This window comes from Alligator mississippiensis, chromosome 2 (genome assembly GCF_030867095.1).
Source record: "Alligator mississippiensis isolate rAllMis1 chromosome 2, rAllMis1, whole genome shotgun sequence".
NCBI lineage: Eukaryota > Metazoa > Chordata > Crocodylia > Alligatoridae > Alligator > Alligator mississippiensis.
This window is the reverse complement of record NC_081825.1, coordinates 287,547,036-287,570,035: the sequence shown is the minus strand read 5'-3', so window position 1 is coordinate 287,570,035 and position 23,000 is coordinate 287,547,036. Positions and strand designations below refer to the sequence as shown.

At 43.1% G+C, this 23,000-nt stretch overlaps 1 protein-coding gene across 3 annotated transcripts in view; it reads right to left on the bottom strand.

The window, feature by feature from the left end:
* The window catches only part of KIF26A (kinesin family member 26A), a 142,075-nt gene continuing 119,075 nt past the window's right edge, over window positions 1-23,000 (bottom strand). For 2 of the 3 annotated variants that reach the window (XM_059723278.1, XM_059723281.1), the window contains 10 exons: window positions 20,461-20,554; window positions 19,712-19,974; window positions 19,293-19,476; window positions 18,810-18,969; window positions 16,302-16,464; window positions 12,408-15,789; window positions 2,917-3,107; window positions 2,423-2,443; window positions 1,898-2,048; window positions 1-1,472 (listed from right to left, as the gene is read on the bottom strand). In XM_059723278.1, coding sequence (XP_059579261.1) covers window positions 1,294-1,472; window positions 1,898-2,048; window positions 2,423-2,443; window positions 2,917-3,107; window positions 12,408-15,789; window positions 16,302-16,464; window positions 18,810-18,969; window positions 19,293-19,476; window positions 19,712-19,974; window positions 20,461-20,554 — 4,788 coding nt within the window. In that variant the 3' untranslated portion in view covers window positions 1-1,293. The remainder of the gene's footprint in view (window positions 1,473-1,897; window positions 2,049-2,422; window positions 2,444-2,916; window positions 3,108-12,407; window positions 15,790-16,301; window positions 16,465-18,809; window positions 18,970-19,292; window positions 19,477-19,711; window positions 19,975-20,460; window positions 20,555-23,000) is intronic. The other variant, XM_059723279.1, reaches the window with a different exon arrangement.

Genomic DNA, 23,000 nt, shown 5'->3' with positions numbered 1-23,000 from the left:
TTAACAATAAATGTATCTTTTATTCACAGATAAAAGCTGAAGCAAGCTGTTATAATACACATTTGTACAAAGGATTTGAAAAAAACCATAAAAAGCAAGATGATCAGAAAATATGATTCATTATGAAATGTGATATTACATACACTATTAAACCTTTTCAAAAGTATTTGTTTGGCAACAATTTATCAATAGTTTCCACGCGTAAGTGGTTTCCTTCAAAAAAGCACAAATCCCATGCAGCATGTATAAACTTGATCCTGAGGGTTTGCCTTCCTTAGAAAAACTGTAAAAAGATATACTATTTGTCTTAAAAGTTCATAATGCAAATGCTTTTTATAGTCAAAACTATATAAAAATATGGACCTAACATAACATTTACAAAAAGTTTTTCTTTTTTTGTTTGTTTTATGTTTTTGATAATAAATGTAGTTCTCAATTCCTGCAGTCAGAGGGAAAAAAAAACAAACAAACCACAGTGCCCTTTCTAGACTTCCTCAAGTTAGGTTAACAACTCTAAAAAAGAACGGGTCCATAATAACTGAGGTTAGTAACCAAGGAAGTAGTTAAGCAGTTAATATAGGTATGTATATATAAAATGGAAAACAAACATTTCTTTTGATCTGGAAAAGGAATAATACAAAACAGAATGTAAAACAATTATCTCAAAATTCCATAGTACACCTTTTCAATAGATAAATGCTCATAAAAATATCTTGAATTCTAACCAAGAAAACAATTATAATACAATTTTAGTTCTGCTACATAAAACAGCTTTTCTATGAAACAAGAAGGCAAGTTCAGGTATGAAAACATAATTTACTTATTGCTTTTGCTACAATGTTGGTTCTTTTTTTTTGTTTTGTTTTTTTTACATATAGTCATAAATACACTATACAGTATAAAATATTTCATAGGAATACATTTTGTGGTCTGCTTAGGTTTGCTGGCTTTAATTCTAGCACCAAATACAAAACTGAAAATCCAATTAACTTCAAAGGCACTTTTGTTGGTTGTTTGTTTGTTTGTTTGTTTCTAAAGTCTTGGTTTGTACTGTTTTTTTCAGCTCCCCTCTGTGAAAAAAATGTCTAGTTCAACGTTTATCTTTGTACACTTCCGGTCGGGTTGAGGCACCATAATGATTTATAAAACATTCCAATTCCTCAATCTTCTACAACATTCATCGTTGCCTTAAGTCTTCGCATTTCCTCCTTCACTTCCTAATGCCATATCCCTTTTTCTTCTTCTTGCTGAAGAGTTTTGCTTCACTTCCTACAGTCTCTTTGAAAACTGCCTTCAAACTTCCACTTCTCTCACTCCATCTTGCACATCAGTTATCATGCCAATATCAAAACATGTCACTATCATGACATGCGACTTGCACAGATTGACACATTGCTCTAGTTCCTCTGTCGCTTGTTCCAGTGCCTCGAGATACTCCTGAGACTCCTTATCAAGGTCAGGGTCAACTTCAACTGTTAGCAAAAAAAAAATTGTATGAGAGAAATACTTTATGGTAAAGTATTGTGTGTGGCATAATGCAATTTATTCAGTTGCTAGCAGCTGTTGTCATCATGTAGGAAAAGCAGTCCTAGGGTCCTATGGAATTCAATAGGAGTTTTGCAGCTAATTTCAGTGGAACCAGAATTTCATACCTAGGCTCCAATCTAGCGCAGCATGCTAATCAAAAATCTGATTTCTTTATTTCCTTTCTATAAAATGAGGATAAGAGTATCTAGTCCCTCTTGTAAAGCACCTTTTTTAATAAAACACACAGTATAAATAGTATGGTCAATGATCATTCATTTTTGTGCCTGCATAACATTAAGCGTAACATTAAGCACGTACTTCAGTCTTGCTGAAGCCAGAACTCACTTAGATACTTCACAGAAATACTTACAGTCTTCTTTCCACTTATTTGGATCCATCATCAACCTGCATTTTGTCTCTTCCAACTCTTCCTTTAAAAATTCATGCTTTGCCTTCACTTCTCTAATTCGCTGCTGGCGCCTTTCTAGTATCTTCAGCTTGGTATTGAAATACAGCAGACCCTTTTAAGACACAGAAAGGATATTTCATAAATCATCCTGTTATCAGCTGGCCTCTATCAGCACAGTCCAAACTTTGCCCACCTCATTAACTTGTAACACTTAACATGTTTTTTCCCCATGTTAAGTGTGCATTAATGGGTTCCGATCTACAGAAACAGCATGTTGTAATCAGTTAAACACTTATTGCACTTTTTTTGAATTAGCATGCATTTGTTATTTACTCTAAAATTACTACTGTTTGAAGAGAAATTATTTTCTCCGCTGGTGCAAACAGTAACCAGAGTCTAATAATTTTATTTATTTATTTTATAGATGTGAGAGTTTTCTTTAATATGAACACACGAAAACTGGTATTTACAGAAAAGCACTCCTACCTTTTCAACATCCTGGAAAGGCTATTATGAAAGAAACATGAAAAAATACATCAGAAGAATACAGATTTCTGGTCTCTGAAATAGAATTAGCTGAATTGTTTTCCAATTACAAGTAAATTAAACTCGGCACATCCCTGATTTAATAGAATTCTAACCAGAATACTTTATGTCATTTACATAAAGAGTTAATGATCCTATAGCAGAGAGAGGCTATAAAGTTTCATCAGGCAGGCTAAGATTATAACGTCTTCTCATAATGTATTCATTGGTATCCTCCACTCATGCCATCAGTCATGTTAAACACAATTAATTGTAGACAGTAATTATTTTCATTTTCTATGTTAAGGGCACCCCAACATATGAATTGTAAAATTAATAATTATAGTGCTTTAATTGCAATCAATTTCCCAAATGCCAAACCAGCATTCAAGCAAGGATTCTGCCTGTATACTGTAATTTAAGTTGTCTGGAGTTGTTGTAAAATATGTGCTGACCTCAGTTTCCTCTTGTCTGTGTCGCTGTAATCGTTCCACATCATCAATCTCATAAACTTTAATTTCAAATGGCTCTTTTAAAGTGCCTGGCAAAGGTGGTAGATCAACCCACTGGCCAGTCACACTGGGCTTCCTTCCTAGGGATGCAGCATCAGGCAGAGGAGCAGGAATCAGTCTACGACGCTGGAGACCTTAAATAAGAAAAGCATAGTGTTCCTCCATGCTGCCAAAACCCAAAGTACTAAAGTACTGCAAAATACACCCCAGCAAGCTAAACATGTGGGCTTTCAGGACAGCCTAGGGGAAATGCATTCCTTTATCTTTTTTCTGCAATAAAAGTGAGAGGCAGTTAAGACCTTGATGAGTTTCAACACAGCCCCCTTTGTCCAACAGTCTAAGCAGCAGTAGTTGCTCTGCCTATGGCCATTTCAGTAGCATTTCTTTAGTACAGTCTTGCAAAATGTGATTTGAGGTCTTCCATGCTTCTCCAGGACAGCAAAAGCAGGTGACTGATCTGTGTGCCAAAAGCTGGTGATTCTGACCAGATCTTCTACCCTTGAGTTAAATATAAACAAAAGTTTGTCTATCTAAAGTCTCCACTTTATTTTAGAAAATGACATCACATTGTCCCCAGCTGTGCTTCCCCCCACCTTTTCCTTTTATCATAATTACAGTCTTTTGGCCCACTGAACAGGCAAATGGCTTTCTTTATGACCAACAGCCAAGCTGCAAGGTGTTGAGAAACTGCACCGCCCAATAACTTTAATGGGAATTGAGGGTGCTTGCATTTTCTCAGGCAGTAACTAGTCAGGCTACCATTTTAAGTTTAATTTCAAGGGATAAAGAAACTCACTTATTCTTGGCCAAGGGTCTCCCAGACTTGCACCATGCCCAGCGTGAAAATCCCAAGCTCTGGGAATCACGGCTGCCACGATCCCCAAGGCACAGGTGTGCATAAGGCTCTTGGTCCTGGCCACATTTCACATGCAGCCTGTACAGAGTTCTGCAGCTGACGGGCTCCCAGTCCCAGCTGTGCCTCACATGAGTTGCAGCCAGGACTGGGAGCCCCATCAATTGCAGGACTCTGGGTCCTAGCTGCACATGGCCCCCATGGCTGGGAGGCCCCTCAGCAAAGGGGGCTTCCAGCCATGGGAGCCTGCTTCTTGCCAGTGCAGAGGAAGCCCAGGATCCAGGTCCACCTGCACTGACAATAAGGCATGATTGGATCTAATGTGTAATCCCACAATCACGCCTCCTGCCACACATGTATGGTATGGGAAGAGGTGTAATTGTGTGGATCATGAATTAAATCCAATCATGCCTTTACCTGCATGTGTAGAGGGGAGCCCAGATATATTAATTTAGGCCAGCAATTCCTAAAGCAGAGGCCAACTTGTTCCAATAACAAGTTGTACTTTACTCTTAGTTCTCTCTATAAACCTAAAGCAAGGGTGAGCAAAACATGGCCCATGGGCTGCACACACCCTCCAGAGCAATCCCAGGGGCCCACCAAAATTCTTCATTAAACGACTTCAAAAAACAAAAAAGGAATTATTCAGCAGAACAGCAAGTCCTGTGTCTTTATAGTAGTATATTAATCTGAACACACTTGCAAACATGCTGAGAGTTTATGTCTGTTAACTGGGCACCTTTTTCAAAAGCTCAAATTATTTAATCTGTCACAACTATGATCTTGTCCACTGAAATCACAACTGAAACACTGATCCTGCAACTACCCCCATATGAGTAGGGCCCATCCAAAGTCGCAAACAACAGTAGCCAGTTCCATACACCCAGCAGATTCACTTCATGCTACCCAACAGACCCAATACGAACGCTCTGGGACTTCTGGTGGGTGCAAGGGATTTGTCTGCATGGAGGGGATTGCCAGTTTAGCAATTAGGTTTCTGTGGATTTTGATGGGAGCAGGATCAGCACCAGAATAGATTCCTCTTCTGTAGCTCTCCCTAAATCTAAAGGCTGTAAATCTCCAATCCAGTTGGCCAGTTTAAGCTAGCCCCAGAACATGACTAACATGTCATACTGAATAAAGTATATTTTAGGCCAATAACAGCCTTCATGCTTGTATGGTATTTAATAAAGCTCCTATGAATCCCCATTTCATGTATAAAATATATTAGTGTTTGAAGTCTAAAGCACTCAAAAAGTAAGGTATAATTTACTGAGAGAGGACAATTTCAATTGAAAAAGAAATAGTTTGTCATTTTTAAAGACCTTATAAGCATTTCCTGGGGCAAAAACAAATACAAATCCATCAGCGAGTAATACCTTCTCAATATGTGTGCAACTTTATACAGCTGTTAATATTGATTTGTAGGAGAGGCTTAAGAGGTTGATGTGCTATGAAAAGAGAACAGCAGCAAATGTTGCACATGGCCTCTGAACTGATTTATCACCCACCAAAGCAACTCAGTTGCTATGACCAGAAAGCACCAGAACATATACATCAGTTTAACTCATTTTGCTGCTCTATCAGAAGCAAATATTTTGTGCTCCTAGAGAAAATGTAATAATGACCTTTCCAACCCAAGTATCAAAGTCAGCAGGCTCTGACTCCTATTCTTATCCTACTACCATCCACAGTTCTGTTAAAGTTAAGAGTTGCAGGATCAGACCTTCAATTATGAGCTATGATTGCACAAATTGCAGTGAATCTTCATTTGGAAGGTTGTCTAAGCTTTCCCTACCATGCAATCAGTCCAATAAAAGATATCTCCCACAAAATCCTTGCCTCGCATATTTTCTGGACCATCACAGCTACATCACTTCGATACTATAAATAACTATAGCGTTCAAGATAGGAGCATCAAAGCTGTGTCCAAAACACAGACATTAAATCCCAAATAGATCACAGAATCACAGAAAACAGGGGGTGGAAGGGACCTCAGGAGATCATCTAGTCCCACCCCCTTCTCAAAGCAGGACCATCCCCAGCTAGATCATCCCAGCCAAAGCTTTGTCTACTTGGGTCTTAAAAACCACAAGGGATGGAGATCCCACAGTCTCTCTAGGCAGCCTGCTCCAATGCTTCACAAGCCCCCCTCATGAGAGAGCTTTTCCTCATTTCTAACCTAAACATCCCTTGCTGCAACTTGAGACCATTAGTCTAGCACCATCCTCTTTGGGACCACCCTTCAACTAGTTGAACGCTACTATTAAATCCCCTCTCAGTCTTCTCTTCTCTAGACTAAATAAACCCGGTTCCCTCGGTCTCTCCTCATCAATCATGTTCCCCAGGCCTCAAAACATTTTCTTTGCCCTCCCCTGAACTCTGTCCAATTTATCCACATCCTTTCTGAAGTAGGGAGTCCAAAACTGGACACAGACTCCAGATTTTTAAAAGTAGATCACATCCACTGCTCCCCCCACATCCAGAGCCAGTCATCTCATCATAGAAGGCAATCAGGTTGGTCAGGCATGACTTGCCCCTGGTGAATCCAAGTTGACTGTTCCTAATCACCTTCTTCTCCTCCAAGTGATTACAAATGGACCCACTCCATGATTTTTGCAGGCACTGAGGTGAAGCTGTAGCATCCCAGATCCTCCTTCTTTCATTTCCTCTTTGTTAAAGATGGGAACTATATTTGCCCTTTTCCAATCATCCAGGGCCAATCCTGATCACCACAAGTTTTCAAAGATAATGGCCAGCTGCTGTTCAATCACATCAACCAACTCCTTCAGCACCCTCAAGTACATCCCATCCAGCCCTATAGACTGTACACATCCAGCTTTTCTAAATAGTCCCTAACCTGTTTTTTCACCACTGTTGGCTGTTCACCTCCTCCCCAAACTGTGCTGTCCAGTGCAGTAGTCTGGGAGCTGACCTTGCCTGTGTGAAGAGTGAGGCCAAAAAGTCATTGAGCACTTCAGCCTTTTCTGCATAACCTGTCACTAGGTTGCCTTCCCCATTCACTAAGGGATCCACACTTTCCCTGATCCTCCTCTTGTTGCTGACATACTTGTAGAAACCCTTCTTGTTACCCTTCACATCCCTTGTTAGCTGCAACTCCAAGTGTGCTTTAGCCTTCCTGACTTAATTCCTGCATGCCCGAGCAATGCTCTTGTACCCCTCCCTACTCATTTCTCCAAGCTTCCACTTGTGAGGTTCCTTTTTGCATTTTAGCTCATTAAGAGTTCCCTGCAAAGCCAAGCTGGTTTTCTACCATACTTGCTAGTCTTCCTGTGCACTGGGATGATTTGCTCCTGCACCCTCAGTAAGGTTTCTTTAAAGTACAACCAGCTCTCCTGGACTCCTTTCTTCCTCAGATGGGCCTCTTTGGGGATCCTGCCCATCAGTTCCTTAAGTGAATCTAAGTCTGCTTTTCTGAAGTCCAGGGTCCTTACTCTGCTGCTTCCCACCCTTCCTTCCCTCAGGACCCTGAACTCAGTCATATCATAGTTGCTGCTGCCCAAGTTGCCACTGACTTCATTCCCCACCAATTCTTTCTTGTTTGCAAGCAGCTGATCAAGAAGAGCGTGGCTCCCAGTCGGCCTCTCCAGCATTTGCACCAGGAAATTGTCCCCATCACTCTCCAAAAACTTCCTGGCTTGCCTCTGCACTGCTGTCTTGCCCTTCCAGCAGACGCCAAGTTAATTGAAGTCCCCCATGAGAACCAGGGCTCATGATCTGTAAACTTCCACTAGCTGTCTGAAAAAAGCCTCATCCACTGCATCCTTCTGGTCCGGTGACTGATAGCACACATGCACAACATCATCCTTGTTACTCTCCCCTCTGACCCAAACCCAGAGACTGTCAATAGGCCTATTCCCAATTTCATACTGAAGCGCTGATCAATTATACAGCTCTTCTACATAAAGAGCAACTCCTCCTCCGCCTGTTCCCTGCCTGTCCTTCCTGAACAGTTTGTACCCATGCATGACAGTGCTCCAGTCATGCAAGCTCCCAAGAAGTCGTTGTTATTCCAGTCACATCACAGTTTCATGACTATGTGAGAACTTTCAATTCTTCCTGCTTGTTTCCCAGGCTCTGGGCATTTGTGTACAGACACCTGAGCTAACTAGTTTATTATCCTACTTTCTCAGGAAGAATGAGAAGACCTCCTCTGTTGCCCTGTCCTTCTTGTGCTTCCTCCAGGTCACCTGCTTCCTCACCTCCAGGTTTTGGCCTCCATCCCCTGATGAATCTAGTTTAAAGCCCTCCTCACTAGGTTAGTGAACCTGTCTGTGAAGATAATCTTCCCTCTCTTCATCAGGTGGATACCATCTCTTCTTAGCAATCTTTCTTCTTGCTGTGGTCAAAGAAACCAAAGCCCTGCTGGTGACATCATCTGTGTAGCCAGGCACTGATCTGTAGGATGCATCTGCTCCTGCCTGGGCCCTTTCCCTTGACCAGAAGGATCGAGAACATCACATGAACCTCTGTCCCCCTCACCCTTACACCCAGAGCCCTGTAGTCACTTTTGATCTTCTCAGGGTTTTCCCTGGTAGTATTACTGGTGCCCACACTGAAGGCCGGCGTGGGTGAATAGCCAGAGGGCTGGATGAGTCTCGGTAATCCTTTTGTGACATCTCAGATCTGGGTTCCAGGCAAGTAGCAAACCGCCCAAAAAACAGGTCAGAGTGGCAGATGGATGCCTCCATTCCCTTTGCAGAAGGGAGTTGCCAACCATTGCAACCTGTTGGTAGTGTCCCAAACTTGTAGAGGCATGGCCTGGCCTCTTCTGCTAATGGAATTTGCTCCTTCTCCTCCGTTGCTGGGGCTCCGTATCTGCTCTCCAGCCAAACCGCTGCAGGTGGGGATAAATATTTCTGCTTGCTGCCAGAGTACACATGCTTCCAACTTACACCCTCCTGGGAGTCCAGGTCCTCTTCTCTCTCTAGTGTTGCCTCTGTCAGTCCTTCCTCCACAGTCCTAGAAGTCTCCTCCAGTGTCGAATTGAATCCTCATGGGTGAAGATGCTTCAGAGCCTCACCACCTCCTCCTGTAGCTCTTACCTGCACCCTGAGGGACACCACCAGGAGGCACCACGCACACTGCAGGCACTCGCCTACATGGCTGTCACTGGAAGGAACCTGCAAGCCACAGTCCCCACAGCAGCAAACCAGGACCTGGGTGGAAGCCTCAAAGGTGAGCAGTTTTGGCTGGACAGACACCTCACAGGTGCAAGCAAAGGAAGAACTGGCAGTGGCTCTGGCATTGCAACATACTCCAGCCATCTCCTTGAGTCTCTTACATCTGCTGCCTACCCTCTTCCTGCTCCTCTCTCCAAGCAGACTTTCCCTAGCAATCTCTCCTGTTCACTACTCCTTGGTCCTGAAAGATTCCCTTTTCCCTGCTAACCTGCCTCCTCTCACTAAGTTTACAGTGAAGGAAGGTGACAGAGAGAGTTTCCAAACAACCTCCCTAGCAAACTCCCCACTCACTCTGGTATCTAATAACAAGTGATTTAAGTGCTGACCAGTATCAATGAAGCAAACAGATGCATGCTACTGAAGGTCAGTAAGGGTGATGGAATTGTGACCCGTGTTAAATCTCTGTTGTCACTGTGGTGGCTTTAGGAGAGTTGATCTTACTACAAACACACGTGAATGGAAGCCACACCTCTCTGAATGCGATTGCACTAGTCTTCTTTCCTTTTATCATTTACCTTTAAAGTTGCCTTTTAAAGCTATGAAGTTCTATAATTTTGTAATTAACAGAATTAATATCATAGAAGCAGGGCTGGAAGGGACCTCCAGAGGTCATCTAGCCCAACCCCCTGCCTGACACAGGATCATCCATAGTCAAACCATCCCATAAAAACATAATTAAACTTGACACAAGACTACCATCAACCCTGACACTCACAGACCTAACACCCTGGCCTGCCACCTGTAAAGCAGGGGATCCAGCAGCCAACACCCTGCTTCTATGAAATGTTGTTAATATATTTTCAAGAGGTCCCAGATAGAGGGCTACACCCCCTACTACAGATGAAAGCAAAACCTCCCGCCATCCGCATCAATCTGACCACAAGGTAAAATTCCTTCTTGACCCCAAATATGGTCATCAGTCTGACCCTGAACAGAGGGGCAAGGCCCTCTAGCAAGGAGCCTCTGTCTTTGGTCCCAGCAGAAGCATTGGCCCACCCCAGTCAAAATCCCCAGCACCGGCTGTAGCCAACATCCAATGCCTCTGGGAATGCTTAAAAACACCCTGACACACGGAGCAGAAAGCAGGGGGACAGGGGCAACCAACCCAGAAGCATGGGAAATACCCATGGCAGAACACACCTAGGTCACCCCCAAACAGTGGTGTCCAACCTCTTCTTCAACACCTCCAGTGATGGAGAGTCCACAACTTCCCTGGGCAGTCTATTCCACTGCCTCACTGCTCTAACAGGGAAGAAGTTTTTCTGGATATCCAATCTAAACTTATTTTGCTGCAACTTCCAGCCACTGGTCCACATCCTTTTCTGTGCAGCAAAAGGCAAAAGATGCTTTCCCTCTTCTTTATGGCAGTCCTTCAAGTATTTGAAGACTACTATCATGTCCCCTCTTAAGTGCCTTTTCAAGCTGAACGTGCTTAGCTCCTTCTGCCTCTCCTCATATGACTTGCTTTCCAAGCCCTTGATTAGCCATTGCTGCCTGCCTCTGGACCCTCTCAAACTTCTCCACATCCTTTTTAAAATGTGGAGTACTCCAAATGAGGCCTAACTAGTGCCAAGAAGAAAAGCACTGTCACCTCCCGGGTTCTGCAAAATAAAAGTTAGCATATCTGATATATACACTCTCTCTTCTTCTGGTACACTGTACCCATCTCAACCTGTAAACACAAACTGAACTACAACTATGCTGATAATTCACAGACCTACTGCACTACTCTGTATCTGCCACTTTCTGTCCAAACCAAAACTTCAGCTCGTCTCTCTTACCTCCAGAAGGACAACTACCTCTACTCTTCCACACTTGACCTCTGTAGACAACATCCCCATCCTGCCTGTCACTCAAGGCCATAAACTATCACCTTCAAAATCTCTCTAGGTCTTCACATCCAGGATACAGTTATGCACTGCACGTTCTTTCTACATAACATCTCTAAGACTGAGCCATTCCTGTCCAACTTCACTGCTGAAATTCCTGTCCATGCTGTCACAATATCATGACATGATTACCACAACATGCTTTACTCTGGCTTTCACAAAAACAGATGCAATCATGTCTCACCAATATTCATTCATTCAGGATATTGTTGCAATGATCATTTTCCCTCCCACTGCTTTGACCCTGTCTTATGCAGTCCTTCACTGGACTCCCCCCTCTATCATATCAAACTGCTTGTCTTCACTTCCTATCTGCACCCTACCTTTCATCTCTCATTCACCATCAACAAGTCAACATTGCTATTAGCTCACTTGTTAAGACTTTCAGACAAGCACTTTCATGCTTTGTCCCTGCTGCCCTTCATGCTTGGAACCAGCCCTCCATAAACATCCACAAAGCGAGCTCATTATTCTCCTTCAAAAGTTCATCCTTAGCTTACCTTTTCCACCATTCCTACCAACAACAAAACACTTGACATCAGTTAGACTGCTGATGTGTTATGCATACTGATCAACGTTATTTTGTAGTGTCCTTGTGGTCTTCTGTCACACTGTATCCATCTGTTGTCTCTTGTCGTAGACTATTCAGCACTTTGGACTAGAGCTGTGCGAAGCTTCAGTTCTTGATTCTATTCAGCAGAGATTTGGCAAAATTGGACCAAATCTCCAAATCCGAATTGAATTAGAGGACCCTTTAATCTCTCCAAATCAAATCAGAACCCTCCAAATAGATTCGGAGAGATTCAGAGATTCGGACATAGATGCAGCTTGAAATGTTTTTTCTACATACCTCAAGGTAGCTGGTGGCTCATGACTGCTGCGATGCTGGGGTGCACGGAGAGTCCTGCAGGAGTGCGGGGGGCTCCCCAGCACGCTCAGCAACAGACCCGTTAAGTGGACCAGAAGTACTTCCGATCCACTTCCGGGTCCACTGGGGAGCATGCAGGGTGGGCCCCTCCATGGCCCCCCAGCTCGATGGCTGGTGCTTCCTGAGTCTGGGGAGGGGCACCCACGGTCCCCTCATGGCCAACCGCTGAGACAGGGAGGTATGTAGAAAAAAAACATTTAAAGCTGTGTCTATGGCCAAATCACTTAATTGAATCGCTATCCCCGATTCAGGCCAAATCCAAATCGAATAGGGCCCGCTTCACACACCCCTACTTTGAACCCATCTTTTTGTTCTTTGCTGCACAGCATCTAACACAATGGGGTCCTGGGTCCATGATTAGGACTCTGATGCCCTACAGTAATGCAACATGTATATGCATTCCTTTAACTGTGCTAGGGATCCACATTCAGTTTAAATAACCTAGATTGTAACCTTGGAACTAGAATAAAAACCTCAATATCCCCAGAAAAGATGATGAAAATATTTAAGAATTTCTAAAATGCTGAAAATTCGAGCTCATGCTCATTTTGGTTTCTTACCTGTTGATCTTTTCTTGGGGGATTTCAAACTTCTCATCCTTCCCGGCGACGACATTCCACTTTCACTCATCGAGTCATGTGCCGAAGAAGCACTGCCCGTTGCTTCACTGTCACGAATCATGCTTTCATAGCCACTGCTGCCACCACTGTGGTAGAAAAGAGCTGTCCTTCCCATTGCTGGTGGCAGTTCTCCACTTAACACACTACTATTATCACTGCCATGCCCACTGCTATACCGCTGAGGCCTCCGGGGCGCAGTTATCTTGCTGTATGGAGATGGCAACACTGGAATTTGTGACTTTTCATCGCTGAGGTTTATACCACTGTCATTCCCACTGTCAGAGTCCGTGGAACCTCTGAAATGCCCCACCTTAGCAGAACTGCCCGATACCAGTTCATTAACACGGCTGTTGGCTGCCCTAATTGCCTGCTTAGTCCCCATGATAGTTCCTCTGCCAGGTTTGCTGTTGACACCCTGCATCGATCGTGGGGCAGTTTTCCCACTGGGAGGAATGCTAGAGCTCTTTCCAACAGACTGAGTCAGTGATTTCACAGAGGAGCTAAGGGACTTGGACCCATTTGTAGAAAGACTGCGGTTTTTATTTCCATTGGCCTGAGACTTCTGATTAGTTGCATTTTTTGCTTGGCTATTTTTACAGGGTAACGGTGCAGTATATGACTGTGGTGAAGTCGCACCTGAAGCAACGGGGGGAACTCCCAGCCTTGGGACAGATCGTCCTGCTCTCCCATTGCTCGCGCTAGCATTACCATTTTCCCTCATCGTATTTGCTTTGGATCCAACTGATGTCAGACTTTCACACCTCTCGAGAGACATGTGACTCCCATATCGATGAACAGTTTCACTTTTAGATGTTTTAGTCTTTAAACTGGAAGTCATTTTAGGCAAAGAATGGTCTCCCTTGAGGTTGGTTTTACTGCCAGCACTTTCATTAAGATAAGACCCTGCTTTTGACCGCAGGTCTGCCTCTTCCTCAGCTTTTGTTGTTGCGATTCTAGCAGACTCCATTCCAGCAGTTTTGCCCCCACCACTTACCAGTGCAACATTTTTCTGCTCTAGGCTTGATTTGCGTACAGGTGGTGTTGGGGGTATTGTCCCACTCGGCCTTGGTAGCATGCTAGATTTTTGTGGCAGGCCCCTCTTTCCCAGAGATGATTTCAGGCTACCACCAGCAAAGGCAGTTTCAGAATTTCCTCGAGCCATTGCCTCTGATGGACCATTATTACTGTGTGTCACTGGCATCACACCCAAGGTGGTGGCTCCTCTCTTAAGCTGGGGCATCTTCATAGCTGCTTCAGATTTTTTATTGGCTCCACTGGAAGATTTGCAAACCATTTCACAACCATCTACAACCCTCTGAGAACACGCAAGCATTGTCTGTGATTTTGTTGGCCTGGTTGCACTACTGAAATATTGGGCAGCTTTGGCTGGCTGCTTCTCAGTACCAAATGTAAGAGATTTTGGGGACAGCAGGGAGTCTTCAGTTTTTGCTTCTGATTGATTATCTGTGCGCAACAGCCAGGGATCATCAAACATGTCACGTGGATTCTGCAGTTCTCTGTAGTTTAGGATGGCATTATTGTGGGTTGGAGATGAGGTAGTTTTTGTTTTCCTAGGAAGACTAGAATGTATTGTTTCTATCACAGGCATATCTCGACAGTTACTAAGTTGAACTTTTACGGGCAGATCAGTTACACAAAAAGCACTTTTCATCTGAGATGCTTTGGTTAATTCAGACTTTTGGGGGCTCTGGCATGAAGACATTTTGCAGGAACTCATGCTCTCATTCTCCAGCTCAGAAAAGCAAAATCCACTGTCATTCAGGGAGCTTTTCAGTGGGGCAGTTACGTTGGATGAATCCAAGTTAAAAGGCTCCTTGGACTTATTACAGCTGAAGGCTGACTGTGCAACAAAACTGTCACTGGACTGGGCTCCGCCACTTTCAATGGTACAAATGCTCACTTCACTAAGCCAAGAACTGATGGAGGAACGTCTGCTACTAGAAAATGGATCCTCAGCAAAGGGCACAACAATATCGATATTTACACCAGTAGAGCTTTCCTGAGAGGTATAAGCATCAAACTCATCATTTATACTGCTAATAATACTAACCGGCCTGGAGCCCGATGCAAGAGCCTGAAGGGAACAGTCGCTGTTAAAGCTAATGATGCTGGAAGGTCTTCCATTATCCAAAATCCCACTGATGGAGAGCTCCTCCACCACCGTAAAAACCAGCTCATCCTCCCCATTGAGCTCCACAGGCTGCTGTAAAGTCACAGTGGTGGTCAGTATATCCCGGTCAAAACATTTTCCTCTGAAGGCTGATCGGAAACTATGAACCTCTATAGCACCTGCCTGATTCGGCCCATTGCTACCAACTAAAAGCGTGCTTTCTGCAGGGTTATGCTCTGGTTTGCTTGCCATTTGTTTGCTCATTCCTACGGGAGGAGTCCGGATTGCATTGCTATTGTCCAACTCGCATGCTTCTTTGGACTTCAGAGCATGGTCTTTCTGTTGTGGGGGTGGGGGCGCAGGGCTTGGTAGAGGTCTCTTCATATACAGAGCTTTTTCTTTCACTATCGGTTCAGTCATTGCCTTACTCTGCTCTTGACTCCTGGAAGGGTTGCATTTTGATGATTTCGGTGAATCTGTGATTGTCTCTTTCTCTCTCTCCCCATCCAAAGCTGGGTCTGGTTTCTTGACTTCAGCTTTGGCTTGCTGTTTGGGCTGTTCCACTTTCACGTGTGGGGAGTTATTCTCATGACAGACCCCAGCCCTTTGCACACCAGCCTGCAAATTAAGGTTTTGTCCTTTTTTTGGAGATGCGGTTTCCGGTGGAACAGGTTTTTTATACCCTCCACAAGGAGAGGATGTTTTTTCCTTTATCAGTTTAGACTGCATATTTTCTATACTCCCCGGGGCTGAACTACAGCTGGATGCAATGGGTATTTCTCCACAGGCAAACTTCATAGGCTCCTCACTTCCATCAATACATTCTAACCTTTCTTGCAATTCAGCAAAAGTGTTGCATTTAAAATGGTCCTTGTCAAAACTTCTAGCAATAGCAGAGTTGTCTTTGCTTCTCTTTTTGTTCAGGGAAGGGATTATAGGAACAAACTCTGGAGGCCCTTCATTATCAGTCAGTTCCCTGTCGGACAAAGCCGCACCATTGGGACCAACATAGATGACGGTATCGCACGACTGTTCACTACTGGAGGAATAATCAGGATCACTAGATATACTCAGTACAGGAATATCAGGGTCCAGGGCTACAGTCCGTGGGTGAAATGGTCTCAAGTGAGGTGGTCTTCGAATGTGGCCTTCTTCACATGAACTTTCCCCTCCAGATGAGCTGGATGCATACTATTAATAACAGGTAGGAAAAATAATATTATTTTTTATGACAGATGGGAAAAACTAGTTCAATGTATATAGAATGATACACAATCAGTCACCTGTGTGATTAATAGAAATTTTTACAGTGCGAATTTAAACAAAAACCTATTCTTTACATTTTAATAGAATATGAGTAACACAGCCATGCTTCCTCAGAGAATTTTCATAACATTAAAACACCTTGTCATCCTTTAACGTTAATATCTTCTGCTCATTCTTTATTGCTTTTGGATTAGCACAAACTGAACCTTTGGCACCAACACCCCTCCCACCCCCCCCCCCAAAAAAAAAAAAATCAAAGAAGGATTATATATATTTTTTTTAACACAAAAATGGAATTTCAGGATTAATAACTACATAGCCTAGCTATGGCTTTTTACCAACATGTGCTTATTGTCTAGAAACTGCAAAATCCCCCACCATAGACTAACAAAAAATATTTTTCAAATAAATTAATTGCAACTTGCTTGAGCACCAACCTTGGATTTCTTCTTTCTCATTCGGTGGATTCGAGATGCAAGCTGAATTGTTGTGAGTGTTTCTGCATAATTTGCTGGGGAGTCAGAAATATGAGCAATCATCGTCGTTCTGCAGTTGATATTCCCGAGTGATTCTCTCAGCAACATAGTCAACTTGTTGTCTCTAGGGAACAAGTGATAATACTAAGATGGCTTACAATAATCACAATTATTTTACAGACATTTAGAAACATTTTCATGGTGTACACTCATGTTTGGTATAAGTAGGTATCAAATATAAATATACATGATCTAAAAGTATTTAAAACTTGTATCAAAATGGAAGGGCCCCCAATACCCAAAAGTTAGTTCAACAACTCTCCAAGCTATAAAGTTGGTTCAATAAAAGATATAACAAAAAAGCCTTGCCTTGCAACAAAAATACCAAGCTTCTAGTATAAATTATTTTGTTTGTTCTTCAGACATGCCAAGAATTTGTTAATTTAATAGTAGTTCATCATGATACTTAGTATACCCAAACAGCTCACAAATTCCATTTTTTCCTCTCTCATGAACCCTTAGTATTCCTAATGCACCATCATTGTAAGCTCCCTGAAATACCAGTGAGCAGTTATTGTAAAAAGAAAAAAACCTCAATATTACTTCATAGACATAATCAAGTTTGCCCTAACAAACCTATTATTAGGTCTCAAAGATAGTTTTAGGTTTTGGCCTACCTAACTCCCTCTTCTATTGTGTAGAAATATAGAATCAGAAGGCTGGAAGTGATCTCAAGGGTTGACTAGTACAGAGGTGGCCAATATAAGGCACATGTGCAACCTCTGTGCGTGGTAAGTAATGTAGGGGACAACTACCACAGCAGCATATTGGGCAGGAAACAGAAAGCAGAGCAGGAAACTGAGCAAGGAGCAGGAAGCCGAGCAGCAGATCAAGCAGAGGTAGGGGATCAGAGTGGCACTCAGCAAGGGTGCAGAGCCAATTGGTGGCACACCTGACAAAAAGATTGGCCCCCACTGGTAAAACCCCCTGCAGAGATGCAGGGATCATTATTCCTAACCACACAGAGGAGGGAGCTCAGACCCCACTTCCACAATCGAAAGCCTGGAGAAGAGGAGAGGTCCACCAAGCAGCTCCCCCTTCGGCTGTGGCAATGCAGCAGTCCACTGGGTATTGCTATGTTCCAATGGAGAAAGCAGGACCTCAACACGCTCACCTACTTGAAGTCTCTTTCTGTGGCCACTCACATGTGCTTTATAGCCTGCTATACGTTTGTGTATGTGAATATAAGGTTACATACTACCACAGGGTGTACAGAGCGATGTTTGCTGTAGTTTTTATATATGTGTTAAGGTCAAGACCCTATCTCTTCTTCCGCCTCTCGCACTGCTGCAAGAGCAGAAACCAGGTGGAACATGTGCTTAACTGGCTGCCCAAGGGTTTCCTCAGTAAGAGAGAACCACTGGTTGGTATACAGCCAGCAGAGTCCTTGGCTAAAAGCAATACAGCTGAGGAGTTGCCATGTCCTGACATCCACCATTGCCCGGACAGCCTCTCGGGGGCTATAACCAACCAGTATAACTTAAAACACCCTTAAAGCTTCTGCAAATTGTTCCTGAGAAGCGACTTTGCACCTGATGGCTTGAGTATCAGACTTGCTTCCAAGTCCAGACTCAATCTCAACTGCACTAATTGAGAAGAGAGCACAATCCTACAGACAGGCTATTTGCTATTCTATTGCATTCACTCTACTAGCCTGAAGAAAACACCTATTTTTTTTTTTACCTAATATAAAATGAAGGAGCACCTATTTCAGACTCAGCGCTGGATAAATATGTGAAATGACATAATTGATAAATGAAGCACTAAGTTACAGCTCTTCATAGTGAGCTGCAATTAAATTTAAGCACTGAAAGCCAAAATCTGCTGGTTGTGCCTATGGTGGGCAAGCTGTAGCTAGCCAGGGCCCCCTACAGGTGTGCGCTCTCTTGACATGATAGTACAATCGAGCACACTTTATAAAGCAGACATCAATACTCACTTCTGTCCAGTGAACACGTACTTTTCCACAATGGAAAAAGAGGAAGGTGCTTATTTTTCGTATAGGAAAGGTAAATGGGTATAAAATGCTAAAAAGGACATATTTGAATTTTGAAGCACTTCTCAGTATATAAAGAAATCTAAACGACACATTCTGAAATCTCAACACAATTTCCATCCTTAAAAAAAAAAGAAGGGACTATTTTGATTTCTGTTTCTCTGGTTTTTGACCAACTGGCTGAAATTTTTCAAAGTTGTAAAATAAAAAATATATATGAAACTATTTCTGCAATAGTATGGGATCCATTTTTAACTTGGTCATAACTTGAGGTCAGTTTTTTCACCTATATAAAGGAATGGCAAAACTTCTTTTAAGTTCACTGTAAGACACCAGCAAGCCCTTGGTACAATTCATTTTAAATATAACACTGGCTAATACATTTAAGGTGATATGCAAAATAATTCACTTACTTATATGGCACATGTTTAGCACCATTAATTAAGGCCAAAATTACATTGCCTAGGGCAGAAAGAGACAGGCACAGAGAACCTCCTCCATCTCGACTCTTGCTCAGCACTTTTTCACAGCTTCCTAGATCAATAAGATGCAAGCGACTACGTCCTCCTGACACTAGAAACAACAAGGACAACATTTATGCGCTGTGAGCGTATGGACTCAAACCAGATCAGCTATTCAAAATTTACTTAAATGACAGAAATAATGAATGCTGCATGGGGTGATGCCTGAATTAAACATTTATGCCAGGCTACATGCAAATCTCATAAAGCAGATATTAATCACAACAACCACACTTAATGGCAGCTCGTGATTGGCTTGGAGTTTTGTCTTGGGGTCTTTAGTGGGGCTAGGGATTTATTGCATATTGTTTTTTAATCTAAATTTAAAAAAAAAAGTAATATTTAAAAAATTGAATTTAGAGAGCATGATCATACTTCCTCCTTTGCCACTCTTCTCCATGCGATACTGATATATGTGAAACGTGAACAGCATATGTGAATTCCTCCTGTCTTCTTCATCACATTCAGGTTTGCTGGTACTTCTGGCAGCAATTGCAGCATCAAGGAAAAAGGCAGCTTTTTCTGCTGTTGGGGCCCTTAGCTCACTTTGGTTTTGAAGCTCGAATATAAACAAGGAAATGACTAATTAGAACGGGCAAATGTTTGGGTTTTTTTTTCTGAACAGACTAAGTCTCTAGGGCGATAAGCGAAACAAATATGTACACCATGGGAGTGGGGATTATAAATTAAAGGCAATAAATTGTTTTACCATCTTAAACATTGTCATAATTGTTGTCAAATAAAAGCAGAAAAAAAGTCAAGCTCAGAAGCCTATGGAGGGACATCCTCTATACCTGGGTTCCACATATCGGATCCTCTCTCAGATAAACCCCTGGAGACTGGCCATCCTGCAGGCTGCCGGTGGCTACTTCAGCTAGCAAATCTTTAAGGGTTTCATCTTTGCCACTGATCTCCACAGCAGACACTCTAATAGAGAAGCGAGTCCCAGTTTTTTCTTTACGCTCGTTGATTAACTTGAAGAGCCAAGAAATCGCACAGGGAATGACACCAAGGCTTTGTGTGGAGTTATCTTTCCCAATCATAGTGTAAGATTTACCTATAAAGGAACGACAAATGTGAGCTTAACTCATCTTTCATGTACAAAACAGTTTCTCCTTATGCAGTTGCCAGTTTCCATTATACATAATACCGTGTGATATACAGATAACTGGAGGTAACAGATGCAAAAATACTTTGTAAATATTTAATTATTAAGCAGTCAGTATTTATTCAATTAATTTTGCCATTTTTGTAACTCAGACCCAAAGCAAATTAATTTTTAAAGGCATCTCTGATCTTTTGATTTTCATCACAATACACCTATAAAAGCTTGTTCCTGAATAAGCTAATCTGATGTTACATTTTACCTTTTCAAATTAAAACTTAGGGTCCCTGTATAGAAATAAACCATAATAAGTTTGCAAAGCTAATTAAAAAGAAATTCTAATCTATTCATATACTCCAGGTTTATTGTTCCAGGAGCTGACAGCATGTAATTACCAGGCTGACATAGTAATTAACTGTAACGAATTTGGGAGCTCACCAAGCTTGACATGACCAAAGCAAAATATGCAACCATCTGCACCATTCACAACAGACTGGATTACTTCTGCTACTGTTCCAGAGCATACCTCAGCCTGAAAAAAAGATTGGAGACAAATAAGTTATGCGTACATTGCTATGCTCTATATTTCTCTGCTACATGAAAAGAATGACTCAATATTTTTGAGGAACAACATTTTTGCCCATTTTATGACATTATTTCTATTATTTTAGTAACTATGCTCCTTTTTTTAAAATAAAATCTGTTACAACAGCCAAAAATAGTTTTCAGTTCTATTAAACCAACTCCCTCGGAATATCGATTCTATGACTAATGTAGCACGCTGAATGCAATCCAGCAAAGCTTCCTGCTGGTATAATAGCTTAGCCAAGAGTTTTCAGTAATAGTAACCGCTTCACGAAATGAAGCTACTCAAGAGTGCTTGTAGAAATTAAAAAGACATTCATACTGAAGAAAATGCATCAAAGAACCCTGAATAAGAATTTTTAAGTATCACATTTTCCTTTACTATGGAAACAATGTCATCTATTGCTGAAAAGAATTGGCTAAATTATTTAAGTGCACTATTACCAGTTTATCAATGCCTATAACAGTCTGAAATATACCACATGATATATATATATATATATATATATATATATATATATATATATTGGCAATGTAACTGTAAGACAACTGGCAGTGTAACCATAAGGCTACAGTGACATTATAACTCCAAGGTCATATACTGGTGATCAGTGTTAACAACCCTGTCTTTGGCAATGACAACATGGGTGGAATCTGGCCACTAATTGTAGCTCAGGGGAAACGCTGCAAAGATGTCACTTCAGAGGCCCTCTGTGACAAGGTATAAAAAGAATGGATAGAGATCAGGGTGACATCCTGGTTCCTTTGAAGTCCATAGGAATTTTGCTACTGACCTCAAAAAGGCCAGGATCTCTCTCTCTGCACACGGCATTCCCCAAAACATTAATAGATAGAGGTGCATTGATATATCGGTCCATATCAGATCAGCACAGATAAAAGGAAAATTGACATTATTGGCAATTGGTTTTCTTGGCCTGTATACCCGATAATGTCACCAATAAATACCGCATGCATGCACACAGCTTCCATGCACGTGGCCAGGAATCCAGCCAGGCAGCTTGGAGAGCAGCACTCAGCCAGTAAGTTTATAGGAAGGATAGGGCATCGGGTGGGGGCAGATTAAGGCCCCCATGGTGAGGGAGGGAATGGGATTGGGGCAGGGGCAGGCGCTACCCAGCCAGTATGGGGTGGGGTGTGGGACAGAGCTGAGGGCGGCTTGTCTGGGAGGTGGGGAGGAGGATCGGCCCCTGCTGCTGTTCACACCAAGGGAGGCATGGGGGGGGGCATATGCCCCCCAGATGTGTGTGGGGTGAGGGTGGGCTGCCCACTGTGGGATCAGGGCCAGGGGCTGCACTGGCCTCTTCCCAGAGGGGACGCTGGGCTGGGGCTACGCTTGGGATGGGTGGGGGCAGGGCAGGTGGTGGCACTGGGAGTGGGGGGTTCAGGGTGGGCTACAGCCACCCAAAAATTCACAGTATCCCCCCCCTCCCAGCACCGCCACACCCACCCTGCCCCACTCACAGCCCTGGCCCAACCCCCACACCAGAAAGAGGCCAGCACAGCCCATGGCCCCAAGCCCACAGTGGGCAGCCCACCCATGCCTTGCACACAAATCTGGGGAGCACGTGCCCCCCCCATGACTCCCTCAGGGGTAAGAGCAGCAGCAGGAGCTGGCCCCCCTCCCTGCCTCCCTCACAACATTCCCGCAGCTCCGTCCTGCACCCCAGCCCAGCCTGTGCCTGCCCCATCTCATCCCCATTCCCTCCCTCACCTGTGGGGGCTTTGTTCTGTGCCCCTCATATCCCTTCCCTTCCCCACACCCCTTCCCCCCCAGACTTACCAGTCCAATGCTACTCTCCAAGCTGCCAGGCTGCATATTAGCTATCAGATCAGTATCAGCCAATATGCCTGGTTAATAAATCGGCCATCAGTATTAGACAAAAACTTCTCTTTTTAAATCGATGCACCCCTATCAATAGCTGCTGTGCACGGATACCTACATTGATTATGGCACTATTCAGTACAGAGATTATTGGCTGTATGGTAACACTTAGCCCTTGCAGTTGCCATGTGCACCTACTTGTGCAGCTGCTTATACCATGTTCTCTGCCCCTGCCAGATCCAGACTACAACATGCATATTCATTTATTCAGTTTAAACTTATCCCATTTGAACAGGTTAGGGACTATTTAGAAAAAATGGACAAGTACAAGTCCATGGGGATGGATACAATGCATCCAAGGGTGTTGAGGGAGTTGATTGATGTGATTTCAGAGCCACTGACCATTATCTTTGAAAACTTGTGGCGATCAGGAGAGTTCCAGACAATTGGAAAAGGGCAAATATAGGGCCCATCTTTAAGAAAGGGAAGAAGAAGGATCCAGGGAACTACAGACCAGTCAGCCTCACCACATTCCCTGGAAAAATCATGG